This window comes from Pleurodeles waltl, chromosome 2_2 (assembly GCF_031143425.1).
Source record: "Pleurodeles waltl isolate 20211129_DDA chromosome 2_2, aPleWal1.hap1.20221129, whole genome shotgun sequence".
Lineage (NCBI taxonomy): Eukaryota > Metazoa > Chordata > Amphibia > Caudata > Salamandridae > Pleurodeles > Pleurodeles waltl.
In genome coordinates, this window is record NC_090439.1 from 431,717,761 (window position 1) to 431,732,709 (window position 14,949).

Genomic DNA, 14,949 nt, shown 5'->3' on the forward strand with positions numbered 1-14,949 from the left:
CTATGGGAATTAACATGGTACGTGCATGTTTTCTGAATCCCCCTTTTTCTCAATCCCCCACTTGTTAGATCACCTCAGAACTTTCCTGTGGAACCAGATTCACTTGCACACTTCTTTGGAAAGTATTGTGAACATTCGTGAAATTGTGCAAAAGATATAGACAAGTCAAAAAATGCTTTTTCTGTGGAAACATGGCCCTAACTACAACTACTCCATACTATATATTTATATTTACACATACCTTGTTTCAATGTTTCTGCAGCCATTTCCTCTGGTTGTTTACCACAATTTTCTTGCAACGTCAATGAAGCTCATGAGCTAGTGACTGAAGTAAACAAGCTGCTGCTCACTGTGAGGGAAAGCCAGCACATAAAAGGGCAATATATTTTACTTTTTTGAGCTTATTTACATTTCACTACAGAACCCTTATGGATGAATGGTACAGAGACACTTACAAGGCAGGACCCACTTTGACATATTATATTGCTACATTTATTGCAATTTTCCCTCTGTGAGTATTATGAAAATAATGTGTTGGATCATGAAGAATGCTGCCCCTGTGCTTCTTCTCCTGCAGAGGAGGTGTTTATATGGAATATCAGAACTAAAAATATTGTGGGACTAAATATCGTGTCTAAAATATCAAGGACAAAAATATTGTGAAGGTAAATTTCTTTAACTAAGCAATGTTTTACTATATATAACTCCACATATACGTACCTTGGTGATAGATATATTTTTAAGGTACATAGGTGTGGAGTAAAGAATAGTAAACCTTTACTTACCTATTTACACTTAATTGTTCGATATTTTGGTCCTCAATATTTTTAACACAATATTTTGTCCACACAATATTATTGGCTACAATATTCTGTCAGTGATCCACAGTGGATGCTTATTAATACAGCAGTTGATGCTGACCAGTCCTGTCTGTATTACAAAAATAGGCATAGTAAAGGACTACGACCAACTACTGTGGGTATGTGTACCTAGGTGTAGTGCATGTTTCCTTTCTAGGCAAAATAAGATGTCTGATCTATGGGTCTTTATTAATGTGCATGTGGAGTATCTATGAATATCCTAGCTGAGAGACAGAATGTCAGATGCAAGAACAAGTGAGAATTTCACTAGCTGTAGAGCTCAGTTGAGGATGGGCTGAGCTGAAGATGGCATTGTATCTCCCCATGGAATCTGTGTGCATTAGGCACTTACTGAAGGTTGTACCTGTGTCTGTGTATTTTTATTAACTTTTTTAAAGATACCTGACAGCATGTGGACATTGAGCATCACAAGCAGTTACAAAGATACTGAGTAAAGGGACTTAAGGCACATGTTAGTCAAAAAAAGAAGAAAGGTAAAAGTATGAAGAAGCACAAAGACAAGAAGAAACACACCCAACAGTGCTGTTGTACCACCATGTAGCTCTGGAAATAGCATAATATTTGTGATACGAAGGATGACAACACTCCAGGAAAGGACAGAGCATTTGATCTGCACTGAAAAGAGCGAGAGAGAAGATAGACTGGTGCCATGCGGCTGCCTGGCTGAAGTAAGCAGGCTGCAATGAGGAAGGCAGTCTCAGACCATCATGGGGCTTACGGTGAGGACACCTGGATATCATGCCGCACTAGGTAGGAAAGGACAGTTACGGCTTACAGAAAGAGAAACATGAATATTTACAATCTGTGCCGAAGAGTGCTGTGCATCCACATTTCGTTGGAGGCACAAGCACGGTGTGCACCCTGAATACCAATATCAAAGGCACAGAATCCTGAGTATAGAATATTGAAAAGAATATATCAACAGATAAGTAAGTCTAGAGTACATAATTCCAAAAATATATGTATCGACTCAGTATATATATCATGAAGGTACTTAGATGTGGAGTTTGGAATAGTAAATCTATAGTTCTCCTACTGTGTTTACCTTTCAATACTTTGTCCCTCAATATTTGTCAACCATTATATTGTTGGTGAAGAGATTCAGAAGTACAATGCTACTGTACTAACAGAGAGACGTATGGGTCACACTTTGTTGTGCATTGCTTGTGCAGAGAAAACAATAATGCGTGTAACTGTTGTGACTGTTCAGAGTGATATTTTATTTCTGCTGTGCTTGGATTTGGTACTGAGGATCAACACGTGCAGCTTGAATTGCAATCTTGTGTTTAGCTGGAGGTTGATGCAACTATTAACAGGCATGGGAGGAGACTCACGACTCTGGAGCCTACTGGTGGAAGTAAAGACGGTGTGCATAATACTACAGGTCTTCATATATGCCCTTTTCAGATAGCAGGGAGTGGGCTGCAGGCTGAGTACCATGGAGTTTAAGCTATGTGAAAAGTAGGAATGCACATACCAAGGTATGGAAGATAATAGAGTTCATGTGGAGGCAAACATCATCAAAGGTTGGAAGGTGAAAAGACAATGTGCATGTACGCTGCTGCCTTTGCAAGGGATGATGTCTGACATATGAAGTTTCTTTAAATAGGAACTTGTGAGCACAAAGCATTGAATGAATATTTGCATGCAAGGTGGATAGGTCGCCTCAAACCCAAACAATAGTTCAAATTCGGATAGAGAGGAAATGCTTTTCACATGCTATGTGTACTTATTTATGTTTTATCAAGTGCCTTACTGGGAGTTTATGTATTTGTCAGTGATATGCCTTGCTCTCTTTTACGAGATGCCTTTTCCTCATTTATGTGCTCCAGCCCCAGGTACCTTTCATAATATTTCAATCATTCCCTAACACATTCTTCTCATGGGTAGATGTTTCTTGGGTTGTTTATAATTTAATTAACAGATGTTGCTTTCCACACTTCACTAGACATCTTGGAAGTACTTGCAGATCTGTAGCGCATCCATATAACTAGGAATGTCTCCAAGTTAAGGAATGAACTGCAGAGAGCACAGTTCGGAAAACAGAGAAACAATCAATGCTCACTGTTTTCAACTTGATCATTTCTTCAGAGAAATTCAGGGACTGAGAATGCAAGTCTTGGTTCAAGTTGTTTTTTTTACTCTTTAGAATTTTCAATAAGACTTGTTTGTAAATTAGACATTTTGGCCAAAATGACTATGGTGAGAACTAAAACCAATGCAAACATACACTAAATTCTTCTGAAAGCAAGTGAAACAATATACTGTGACATAAAGGATACTTCATGTGTGTGTTTGGTTGTATAGGACACACTACATCACTTACATTGTTTGAGAAAGCTACCTTCACAGGCCAGGGGTGACGAGTCTAATGACAGACCCAAGCCAGTGGTATTTAGTAAAAGAACAGCTACAGGTGCATCAGCAAAGCTGTCCCAAGGAATTTTCCAGGGTGCATCGGAACAGCAGTATAAGATCAACAGTTTAATGTATTGCAAGTCCCTTTAGGACCAAAGACGGTTGTTGGGTGTCGTCGTCCCTTGAGAGATTGGCTGTTGTAGAGATGGCAGGGAGTGCCACCATTGCAATAGCTGTGGTATTAATTTGAAGGACACAGCACTGCTGATGACTGTGGGATGGTTGTTCCCGAGGTGGAACATCACCGCTGTGAATGTCCTGTGCCATTCACTCGTGTATAGAGATGTTTTTATATTAATATGTTCCATTAGTGGGCTTGAGCATTTGGACTATCTTGTATTTTTTTTTTTGTCCTAGTAGTATTTGAAGACATTGCCCACCAGGCTTTTGAGGTTTAAGCAAAGGACAATTCCTTGGGCGGTCTGTTGAATTATGAATATTGTACATTTTCTTGATTTGGATATGCCAGGATACCAGTATATAAGTTCCTTCCATCAAATCTAGGTGGGGCTTGACCAGAGCTCCTATCACTACTGCTTTTTTGTTGTTGTTTTAAGTATGGTTGTTGGAAAATGGTTTATTGGTAAGGGCAGGCAGGTACCAACACTTAGCAATAGGCCACTAACCTCCACTAAGGTCCAGTTAGGTCACAGTAAATTAAACCCAGCTCAAAACCCTTGGCAGCGAGCGTCAAGGCTTAACTCAGGAGACAGAGTGTAAAGCATTCAAATATCACAAAACAGTAATAAAATAAAACACAGGAAACAGTTTAAAAATCCAAAACCAATTTATAAAAATAGATTGTATTTTTATCTTTAAAATGACACAAAAACTAATAAAATCGGATAAGGGAAACCGAAGATATTAATTTTTAAAGAATTATTGCTTTCTAGCGCCTAGAAACAAAAAGCGCCAATCGGCTCATCTAGTTGCACCTCAACCGGGGCAAAGTCAAAGTTTCAGGCCGACCGCGATGGAGCCCTGCTCGGCTACAGGCCACGGGAGGCTTCGGTTAAAAGTTTACCTTCACACTTAGTCTCTTTTTCAAAGATTTTCTTCAGCGGGATGAACCTGCCAGTCCAATCCGACCTCCTGGAGCCCTTCTCCGGATACGCTTTGCGGGAATCCTCGGTGGAGATTTTTACCTTCGGACGTAGTCGTTTTTTCGAGGTGAAAATCCTTCAACCGGGGTAAACCTAGATCTTGATCCGACGTCCCTGGAGCCCTCCTCAGATACGCTGTCTGGTAGGTCCAGTCATCTTTTTACCTTTGGACTTAGACTCTTTTTCTGAGATTTTCTTTACCGGGACGAACCAGCCAATCAGGCCGGGCCGTGGTTGAGGCAAGCCGGCTAGAGTCGTTGTGGCGGGTCGATCCCTCTATGGAGCTTTTTTTCAAAAGTTCTCCAAAGTTCTCCAAACTTCTGGGGCTTCTCCCAGATGTCCTATTAAGGTTCTTTGAGGTCCGCAGCTCACCCCAGGGTCCAGAAGTTCTGAGATGGTCCTTAGGGGTGCGGACTGCAATTCCCCGAAGGCACCTGGCGAAAACTCCTTTTTGGCCACTGGGCAGTGGCCAGCTGGTTGATTTCTTCAGGAGTTGGTGCAGGGGACTCTGGTTAGCAATTGTTCACCTGTAGCAAACAGGGAGTTCCTCCTTGAACCAGTTAAAGCCAGGCAAAGTCCTTCTTGTGGTGAAGCCCAAGTGTGCAACTGATGCAGTCCTTCTGATTGCAGGTTCCAGGTGCTAGCCAGGGGTCCAGCAGGGCAGTCCTTCTTCCCCTTTGGTTCTTCCTTGTTGGAATCTGATGGGGATCTGAGGTGTGGGTGCAGGTCTGCCAGTTGTATCTTTGCTACTGGGTGAAAAGCAGGGGGGTCCTGGTTCTCCAATCAGGTGCAGGGTCCTTCCCCCTGTGATGACCACTTCCTGGGAAATGTGTCAAAAGTCAATCCCTGGAGGCTACATTCTCCAAAAATCCATCATGGCTGAATCTGATTTTTGGAGGTTATATCTGGCTGATCCCACCCACTGGTGTGGCTAAAAATCATGAACACACCCCTCTCCTGCCCTATCCTAATCTAATCAAGGGAGGGGGCACCTAGTTGTCTGGGGTTGCAGGATGTGGGGGTGTTGCTGGTTGCTCCACATGTCCTTCTCTGCCTTTGAAGCCCAGTTTGGCAGCCCTCCCCCTTCCTGCCTCACCATCCGCTGAGGGGAGATTCCCTCCCACAGGCACATTCCTTTGTGTGAAGCCAGGCCACTTCACACCTCATCAAGGCGAGCCTGCTAGAGGCTGGCCAATCAGAGCACAGCAGCAAAAACAATGCAGGGCTGAAATTGGCAACTTTTCAGGTAAAGTTTAAAACTCTTTACCAGAACAAGTTATATTAAATCTAACAACTGGAAGTTGTGTGATTTATTGTAACAATTAATTTGATACCAAACTCATGGTATCCATCATTTAAGGGGACTTTTAAATTAAAATAAAGTCTCCCCATTCTAGCCTATGAAGGCCATTTACTACAATGAGGGAAAAACGAATTTGGCTGTTTTTACCTCACCAGGGCTTACAAAACTATTTTTTATAAGGTCCCTGCTTATAGTTACATGGCACCCAGCCCTAGGGGCACATAGGGCACACCTTAGGGGTGACTTCTATGTAGAAATAAGGTAGTTTAAGACTTTGGAACTACTTTTAATTCCAAAGTCGAATTTGCATATAACTTTATTTTAAAAGCAGCCAGCAAGGCAGGCCTGCCTTTAAAATGACACTGGGCACCTCAGCAGTGCACCTATGGGTGCACTACCTATGCCGTGGTCCATAAACCTACATGCCCTACCATATACTAGGGACTTATAGGTAGGTTAACTTACCCAATTATAATTAGCCTAATTGGAATATCCATTTTACACAGAGCACTAGCCCTGGGACTGGTAAGCAGTACCCAGGGCACAGCCAAGAGTCAGTAACCACCAGTACCTGTCCAAAAAGTGTGGAGGTGACCAGGGCAAAAAGGAGGACTTTCCTACAATGGTTTGTTTCTATATGTTGTCACTGTACAGCTCACTTCCAGAAGTAACAATCATAAGCACACATAGACTGCAATGTAAAAGTCTTGGGTGGATAACATGCAGAAATAATTTATATGTATTTTAAGCAAAAGTGCCACATTAAAGAATATACAACCAAGAAAGTGTTCAACCCACGCAATGCTGATACTATAGCATACAGCCATATGTTGTGGCTACATTTCCAAAGTTGTTGCATAGCCTGGAAAGTTCACCACTTTATGTTTTTTCTCAGTTTTTACTCTGATCTTAAATTCTGAACAAGTCATTTTCATGAGTCTACTCCTATTGTTAAGTAGCTTTCATCTTCTTGTGCCTCAGTTGCCACTCCTGCCAACATTGGAAAGGTTACATAAGGGCTGCTCTCTGTAAATAATAGGACTGAATGCAGTTTAATTATTTCAATGTCCTCAATTCTTCATGGTCATTACCTCTCTCTTTTTTTTGATCCTTGCAACCTTTGAATGTTCCTATTTGCTGAATCACTTAATTTGAACATCTTCCTAAATGCACATTTCTTACATTACTCTGTTTTTGATCTATGCTCCGTAGATGAAACATTTCTATTTTAATAACATACTTTGTAAATATATTAATTTATTTAGTAAACATCTCTAAAGAAATGGGGTACATATAATGTCTGAGCATTTTGTGCAACAGGTGGAATATCTGAAAATGGTTAGTGGTTGATGAGATACCAGCGAGAAAATGATAGATGAAAGAGAAGATGGCCTCATGCCAATAGTTATCAACAACAGTGATATTTTGCACTGTTCTTCCCTAAACTCAATGGCATACGTTATGTCAGGTTAGAAGTGACCTCAGTGGACACTCGTGGCAGTCTTTGACATCCTGTGTTGTTCACTGACATGTTTACGAAACTGACATATTTTTCTCCTCAGCTGTACTAGTCCTTCTGGAATATGAAACATCTTGTTGAACTTTAGTATATCTCGATATTAATTATTTCAATTTTATTACGTGTAAGTCACTTATATCTAGCACTGATCTTCGTCATATGTTCAGCTTTTTAAGTAAATTGCAACATTAACGTTCCATGTTCTCATTCCTATCTGCTGTTTCTCAACTTTACTCCCCCATTTGTCAATCAACGGACTCCTTCGAAAGTATTCATTCCCACTGGTTCGCTCTTTAAATCACATTGTAATTGGATTTGTCCTTTTGTTTAGCATTCTGCACTTATTACTAGGGGAGCTAGCCCAGTACATGTGGACTACTTCACTCTAAAGCTAGGCAGATCCTTTGCGTTTTTTCATCACTAAGTACTCAGTGTTAACTTCCCTTATTGTGTTCATAAGTACTCCCCTGTTATGTAAATTATGGAACCTCAATATGTTAGTTTTTCAGCTTTTCATACAAAAAGTGCATTTATCAAGTTCTCAGTTACATAGTTGTCCATATTAATATGCACTCCTGCGTATCAAATACTTTGTAAAATATTTTGTTTTCTTATTTCTTTACTGGTTATGATAACTGGCCAACATACCTCTACGTTTCCTGTTTAATACGTTCATCATTATACCCCTCTTGGTCTAAGCACTGCTCTGTAAATGTCGTCCTCCTCTTTGAAATGGTACATTTTCTTCACTTCTTCACACTTCCCTGTCCTGTCATTTACTGCTATTTTTTGCATCAGTCCCTGCTCGTAAATCACACTGCATGGCATTGCTTGGATACTTACCAATTTATGTTTTTCTTTTTATCGTTTTCTTACCTTATCTCACAGTGGTTACTTCTTTGTCATACTGGCCTTAAGAGTTGTACTTATTGTGTTTTACTCTTCTGCTCCCTGTGCACCAGCCCTCTACACTTCCCCTGTACACTACTTATGTGTCTTCTGTTGAATAAAAGACTGCGGCCCTCTTTTAAATATTTTGAAAGCTGTTTTTAATAGTTTTTTTTTTCACGTCGCGTTTCTTATCACTAATGATATGCAGTTCACCATGTGGCTGTAGGTCACTACGTCGAGGTGAAGAATATTCACCTGTAAATATTTCACATCTGCTACTTTCCCTACTGCCACATCACAAATGTAAGAATACAATTACTCTTTTTAATTCAACATATACTTACTTTAACAAATTATTCGTAGTAATATAGTGGATGCAATAATTTTATCATGTGATAAATCAAGCAATATTGGCCCATATTTCTACTTTTTTAGCGCTGCATGTGCGTCATTTTTTGACGCCAAAGTTGCGCAAACTTACAAAATACAATTGTATTTTGTAAGTTTCCACTGCTTTTGAGTCAAAAAGCGGCACAAATGCGGTGCTAAAAATGTAAAAATATGGGCCATAGTGTCCACCGCCCTCCCTATTTCACTTACCATGACTTCTGCATTTCAATCTGTCACTTCATTTTAATAGTTCTTTCACTTGTAAATTGAAGCAAAAATTCAACACTGGGTAATTTTCCTCATACTCGATCTAGTTACCTCAATAATTTTATTTTACATTTATATATATAATACAATGGCTTTGCTTTTGAATTTACTGTCATGATCCTCTTTCTGCACGCCACATTTGCCCTGAATTCACTTGCAAGAGGTGTATTTTTTCGATAAAACGCATTGAAGAAATAAGCATTTTGGGACTCTCAGGGTAGAGTAAGTCAAAGTAAAAGACGCGTGACATTCAGCAATGTAAAAGGTGGATGAGAGTCCTTAATACCAAACAAAATATCTCAACAGTAGAACATTAAGTATGCAGTATCACTTCAGAATAAATATCAACTAATGAACATAAGGGGCTAAACGCTGAAATAAAACACTGAAGGTCTTGACAAAATGAACAGGACAATGAGGCTGGTTCAATGAAGGAGATCAAAAATGTAATTTGTGACACACGAGGGACACTTGGCCGCAACAACAACACAGCAATTATTGCGAGAAACGAGATATCTAGGCAGTAAAAATGAAAAATGTGTCAATTAAAAAGAGAAATGTGGTAATTAGGAAGATACGTGGGAAATTAGAAGGAGCAGGGAATGTAACGAGCATAAAAGCTGAGCCCAACACATGAAGATTTACATGCGTTTAATTACTCTGATTTAACTCTCTGTAGCTAGGGCATCGGATAAGCACATCCGTAACTTGCACATTCAAAGAATGTGTTTGAGCTCAATGTCAACTTTAGCAGCAATCAACATTCATACTTTGGAAGGGTATTATCAGCATTCAATTACTGCTGTATAAAAAATAAAGTGTCAAAAATTAAATCAAGCAGTCTCCCACAGGGAATTGAGAGGTTAGTGCCACAATCTATGTGGACGATGAAGAGTAGCTACTGTCAGATATGGGCAATAACTTGTTTGTTTAAATATTCCTTTCTCAATAATTATTTATGTATGTAAGAAATAAATTGTGCAGAAATGGTGATAAGTCAAAGGGAGGACAATGTGTTTCGTGCTTAGAAAGTTGAAATTACCCGTTTCTTTTTCGGAGTCTAATCAATCATATCCCCACCTGAAGTACATTTTGGCAGATGAACTATCACGTGTTAAAAAACGGTTAACACTGGAATTAAGTATTTCGCCTCCAAGGCAGGGAAAAAGATTCATGTTTACATGGTTATGTGACATGACCAGGCCCTTATGTGGAGACGGTCTCATCTTGCATCCTGTATACCACTAAGGTTTCCAGGTAGCAGAAAAAATTGCCTTACTTTCGAATTTCAGAAAGTAATTTTCCATTTTAACTCAGAGAGCAGCAATTCTATTGCTTCTGAAACTTATGTTTGCAGGTTCTGGCCCAAATTTGCTAAAGATTTTGTATCGGGGTTCCATCATTTTTGTGATACAGCCCCGACAAAAAATGTATTTTGGCATTTACTAAGCCACACAAAGTCGAATTGTGTGGCTTTGCGAGGTTCAGTATATACAAAGGAATTCAAGTTTGCAAAAAAATGATGCCGCTACCTGATTCAGGCACAACGATGAGAAATATTTTAGTTCTCTTCGCTACTTCCTGTTTCCATGTGTGTTGCATTCTGTAGCACTCATAGAAGACGAAGTTACCTTTTACGACTGTTTTTGTGCAGAAAGATGTATTTTCCTGTACAAAAACAAACCTGTCCCTAACTCATGCATCCTTATACAATGGTGCAGGGGTGCCTGTGTTGGCACTAGCTAAACTGAAGTGCACCAGTACAGGTAGAGAGCTGAAGAACATCATATCTTAGTAGATATGGTGCTGTTCAGCTCTCGACCATTCACGCAAAGCAGCACAGCAACTTGGCTTGCTCCTCTCCATTTTGCAAACTTTTAGAAAATATGCCCCATCATGTTTATTGTTTTTGAAAGGCTTGCCTGAGAGATAAACATTCTTGCGACACAGGTCGCCCATTGCACCTGTCCAGCTTGTCACAGATTTAACTTATCATCATTTAAAGAAAATGCTATCCCATAGTACAAATGTTGGATTCCGGCTTCCTAAATAGACATTGTGTGGCATCGTTGTCACTTATAAGCAGTCTCCATTTATTCCTACCTTTGTTGTCTTGCAGTGTAAAGTTATGATTATTTGCTGACTCAGATGCCAGGCTGAAGTAGAATCGGTGGCCATTGGATGGTTCATCTTTGTCAACGGCGCTGATTTTCTGTATAACCTGCAAAGTGTGGTATAATGATGCATGTCATTGTGATGTTTATACCACCAAACTTACTCACATTTCCTTTATAACATTATCATGAAAAATGAGTTCAGTTTGCTAAAATCACTGTCTCACACCTGGTGAAAACAACCTATGGAATCTGCTATACAATCACAAATTATTGTTATCAATTGTAAATTATTGGTACTGGTTTCATCCCTTCTTTGTTGTTAAAATGATTTCCTTTTTTTAAGTTTCAACAAATAATGAAATTAAAATATTATTTTGCAAAGTTCTTTGCAGATATGAGCTATATTGGAGCTGGTCGAGATCATGTGTCAATATCTTCAATGGTGTGAATCTAGATAGCTCATGATATTAGCACCAAATACGAAGTTGTGCTGAGTATCAAAAATAAAGAATTATCACCCAAATAAAAATGCAGTTTGGAAAGGCTTAATTATACCTGACACACTTTTTATGTATAATTTATCAGGGGAGTGGGAAATGTTGAACCTAAAATTAGGCACAAAGAAGCTGTGAAATGATACACCAGGGAACATCTACATTTGTCCATAAAAATTAAGAGGAAAACAAAAAAGACAATGTTGTGTCCAGTGTCATTTTAAAGGAAGGCCTACTTTGCGAAGTGCTTTTAAGTTAAAGCTAACCCCAAATTCGACATCGGAATTAAAAGTACTTCCAAAGTCGTAAACTACTGTATTTTTACATATAAGTCACCCCAAATGTCTGCCCTAAGTTGCTCCAGGCTTGGGTGCAGTATAAATATAAGGAGTGATTTTACGAAAGATGTTTTATAAGCCCTGGTGAGAGAAAAACTGAGAAAATTATTTTTCTCCCCATTGTAGTCAATGGGCCCCATAGGATAACATTGAAGACTTTATTTTAAAATAATAAAGCCTTATTTTCAATAGAAGTGAGCTAAATATGGCAAGTTTGGTACCCAATTGACTGTTATAATAAATCGAAGAACTCACCAATGTTGAATTTAATATAACTAGACACAAGGAAAGAGTATTAGAACTCTTTTTGAATGTTACCACATTTAGCCCTGTAGTGCCTTTTCCTGATTGGTCAACTTATGGCAGCCTGAGCCAGGCTGTCTCAATGAGGTGTGAAGTGGCCTGGGCTGACACAAAGGAAGCATCTGGGGGGTGGAGAACTGCTACAGTAGATGGCAGAGCAGGATGGGGAAATAGTAGTCAAACTGGTCTTCAAAGGAGGAAAGCCACTTGGGACATAAGCTGGACCTCCCCCATTTCCTGCACCCCCAGACAGCTAGGAGCCCCACTGATTAGAATAAGAGAGGGGAAGTAGGAGGTGTGGCAGGGAAACTTGACACACCAGTGTGTGGGCCCAGCCAGATGTCATCTTTAAGTAGAGGTTTCCTCCATGTTGGATTTTTAAAGAATGCTGATTTCTCGGATAGATTTTTGCCACACTTCACAGGAAGTGGTCACCCCAGAGGGTGTTGGCCTGCACTACATTGGACAGTAGCACCCCCTGCTTTCCACCCCCAAGAGCAAGGATAAATATGGCAGAGCTGCCCTACAGTTCATATCCCTGCTGGAAGAAGATACTGGAGAAGAAGAACTGCCCTGCTGGACCCCTGGCCTGCACCTAGATCCAGCACTCAGAAGGACTGAACAAGATGACACTTTGGGCTTCATCAAGCAAAGAACATTGCCTTGCTACTGCAACTCCTTGAGCTGACTCCCTGTAAACTGCAGCTACAAAGGAGCTGACCAGAAACCCTTGCATGAAGTTGTGCAAGAATAGCCCAGCCTACCAGCATCCAGCGGCCATTTGAGGATTCTGACCAGGTACATTCTGGGAACTGTAGTCTCAACTTCCAAGGAGCAACTCAGAGCTTTTGAAACCTTGGAGCAAGTTTATGGGCACTTGGAGGACCCAAAAAGGACTTCTGGAAGAAGATCCAGAAATTTGGAGCAGTTTGGAGTAACTTTGGAAAAATGCTCCATAAGTGGATTGACCCGACATCAAGAGTCAAGCCAGCTATCTTCAACCGTGACCCGGCCTAAATTTCAGGTTCGTCCCACCAAAAAGCTCTAGAATTCAGACTTCCAGGATTTGACAGGGGGCTCGCAGAAAGGCAATCCAACGACATTGCATCAAAATTGACTTGCTGAGAAGGACCGCATGGCATTTCGGAAGAAAAGCTCCAAAAAAGTGACTAAGTTCAAAAGTAAAATTTTGATTGAGGCCTCCTGATCAGCATAGCCAAGCAGGGCTCCAGTGCGGTTGGCCTCAAACTTTGACTTTCTCCGGTCAAGTGCGACCAGATGTCCTCGGTTGGCGCTTTTGGTTTTTAGATGCTAGAAACCATTTTTTTCAGTTAATCTTTAAAAATTCACATTTCTGGATCCCTAAATTGGCTTTTTGTAGATTTGGGGTCATTTTAAAGTTAAACATATTTTCTATTTGTATAAATTGGTGCTGGGTTTGTAATTTGTGTTGTGTTTTACTTATTCACTGTTTTGTGGATATTAAAAGCTTTACACGCCTGTCTCCTAAGTTAAGCCTAACTGCTTGTGGACCTAGCTACCAATGGTTGAGCAAGGATTAATTTATTGAGACCTTGACTAGACCTAGTGGGGTTTGTGGTGTATTGCTAAGTGTAGGTACCTACCTTCCCTTCCCAATAATCCACTTTCCATCAGTAGAATTTGAGATATTATTTTTTAAAGAATTAACTTAATTATAGTGCTTGTAAGCATAAAGCTCTAACTAGGCCTATCTGGTCACAGGTCAAATCTGAAAAGTCAGGCCAACCATGATGAAGCAAAGGTCAGATACAGGGAGCAGCTCTGGCCCACTGAAACAGTACTTTGGTTTGCTTTTGCATCAACATCGGGGGCAAGATGCAAGGAGCAAAGGAGGTGACGCTTCGGGGTCAATCCCGAGGATGCAGGTCATGCATCAGCTCTGAGCCATGCAAAGTTGGGGTTGAGTTGGGAATGGAGGTGAAGTGCAGTGCTGTCGGCAATGTGATGTCTTTGATCCTCGCAGCAGCAGTGATTCATCATTTTCAACAGCACTGTGGTGTCCTTGATTCTCACAGCACTGCGTCAGCATTGATGGAGATACGCCAGTTCTGAGTGGCGCAATTGCACCAATGGTTGGATTTTGGCAGTTGCAGTACTTTATACCCACTTCCAGGGGCTCAGGGCTGGTTTGGAACCATTTGGCGGGGCAAGTCCCTCAGGTGGCAGAGTTCATGTGTTGTAATTAGATGAGTTGTAAGCCTTTTGTGTCCCTGAGACTCTAGAAAACAGGAGGCAAGCCAGAATGTCCTTGGAGTCACTTTGGTTCTGGGTTGTAGAGTTGAAGGTCCAGTACTTCTCACTATCACGCAAGGAGGGCATCAGCGAGCAGGTCAGCACAGCAGAGCAGGAATCCAGCAGAGTGACAGACCTTTTAGCAGCACAGTAGCCCTTCTTCCTGACAGTAGTGTACTGAGTTAGTGGTGTCTGAGGTCCAGTAGTTATACCCAGATGCACCCTAGAAGTAAGGGAGACTTCCAAAGAGAGGCCTTTGAATTGCACACAGTCACTGCCCTTCCTGCCTTGGCTCCAGACTCACCACAGGAGGGTATATAGCGCTTTGTATGGTGACAGGACACCATCCATTCAGGTGAGCTAGTTCCTCCTTCTTATCCTTACCAGAATAACCCATCAGGCTGCATCAGGCTTTGGACTGCCCATCAGTCACACCTAAGCTCCCTTTGTATGTGGCTGACTGGAGAAAATGCACAAAACCTAGCTGTCACCTACCCCAGATTTGGAGACAGACAGAAGACAGACAGGCAGGCAAATAGCGAAAATAGGAAATGTCAAATTTGTAAAAGTGGAATTTTCAGAATTACAATTTGAGATACAACTTCACCATAAGTTTTGATTTTAAATTGTGAATCCAGAGACATCAAACTC

General features: G+C 40.7%; 1 protein-coding gene across 5 annotated transcripts in view; it reads right to left on the reverse strand.

Moving 5' to 3' along the window:
* The window catches only part of LOC138282395 (cadherin-7), a 228,393-nt gene that overhangs the window by 42,832 nt on the left and 170,612 nt on the right, over nucleotides 1-14,949 (reverse strand). For all 5 annotated transcript variants that reach the window (XM_069219910.1, XM_069219913.1, XM_069219914.1 and 2 more), the window contains exon 10: nucleotides 10,876-10,993. In XM_069219910.1, coding sequence (XP_069076011.1) covers nucleotides 10,876-10,993 — 118 coding nt within the window. The remainder of the gene's footprint in view (nucleotides 1-10,875; nucleotides 10,994-14,949) is intronic.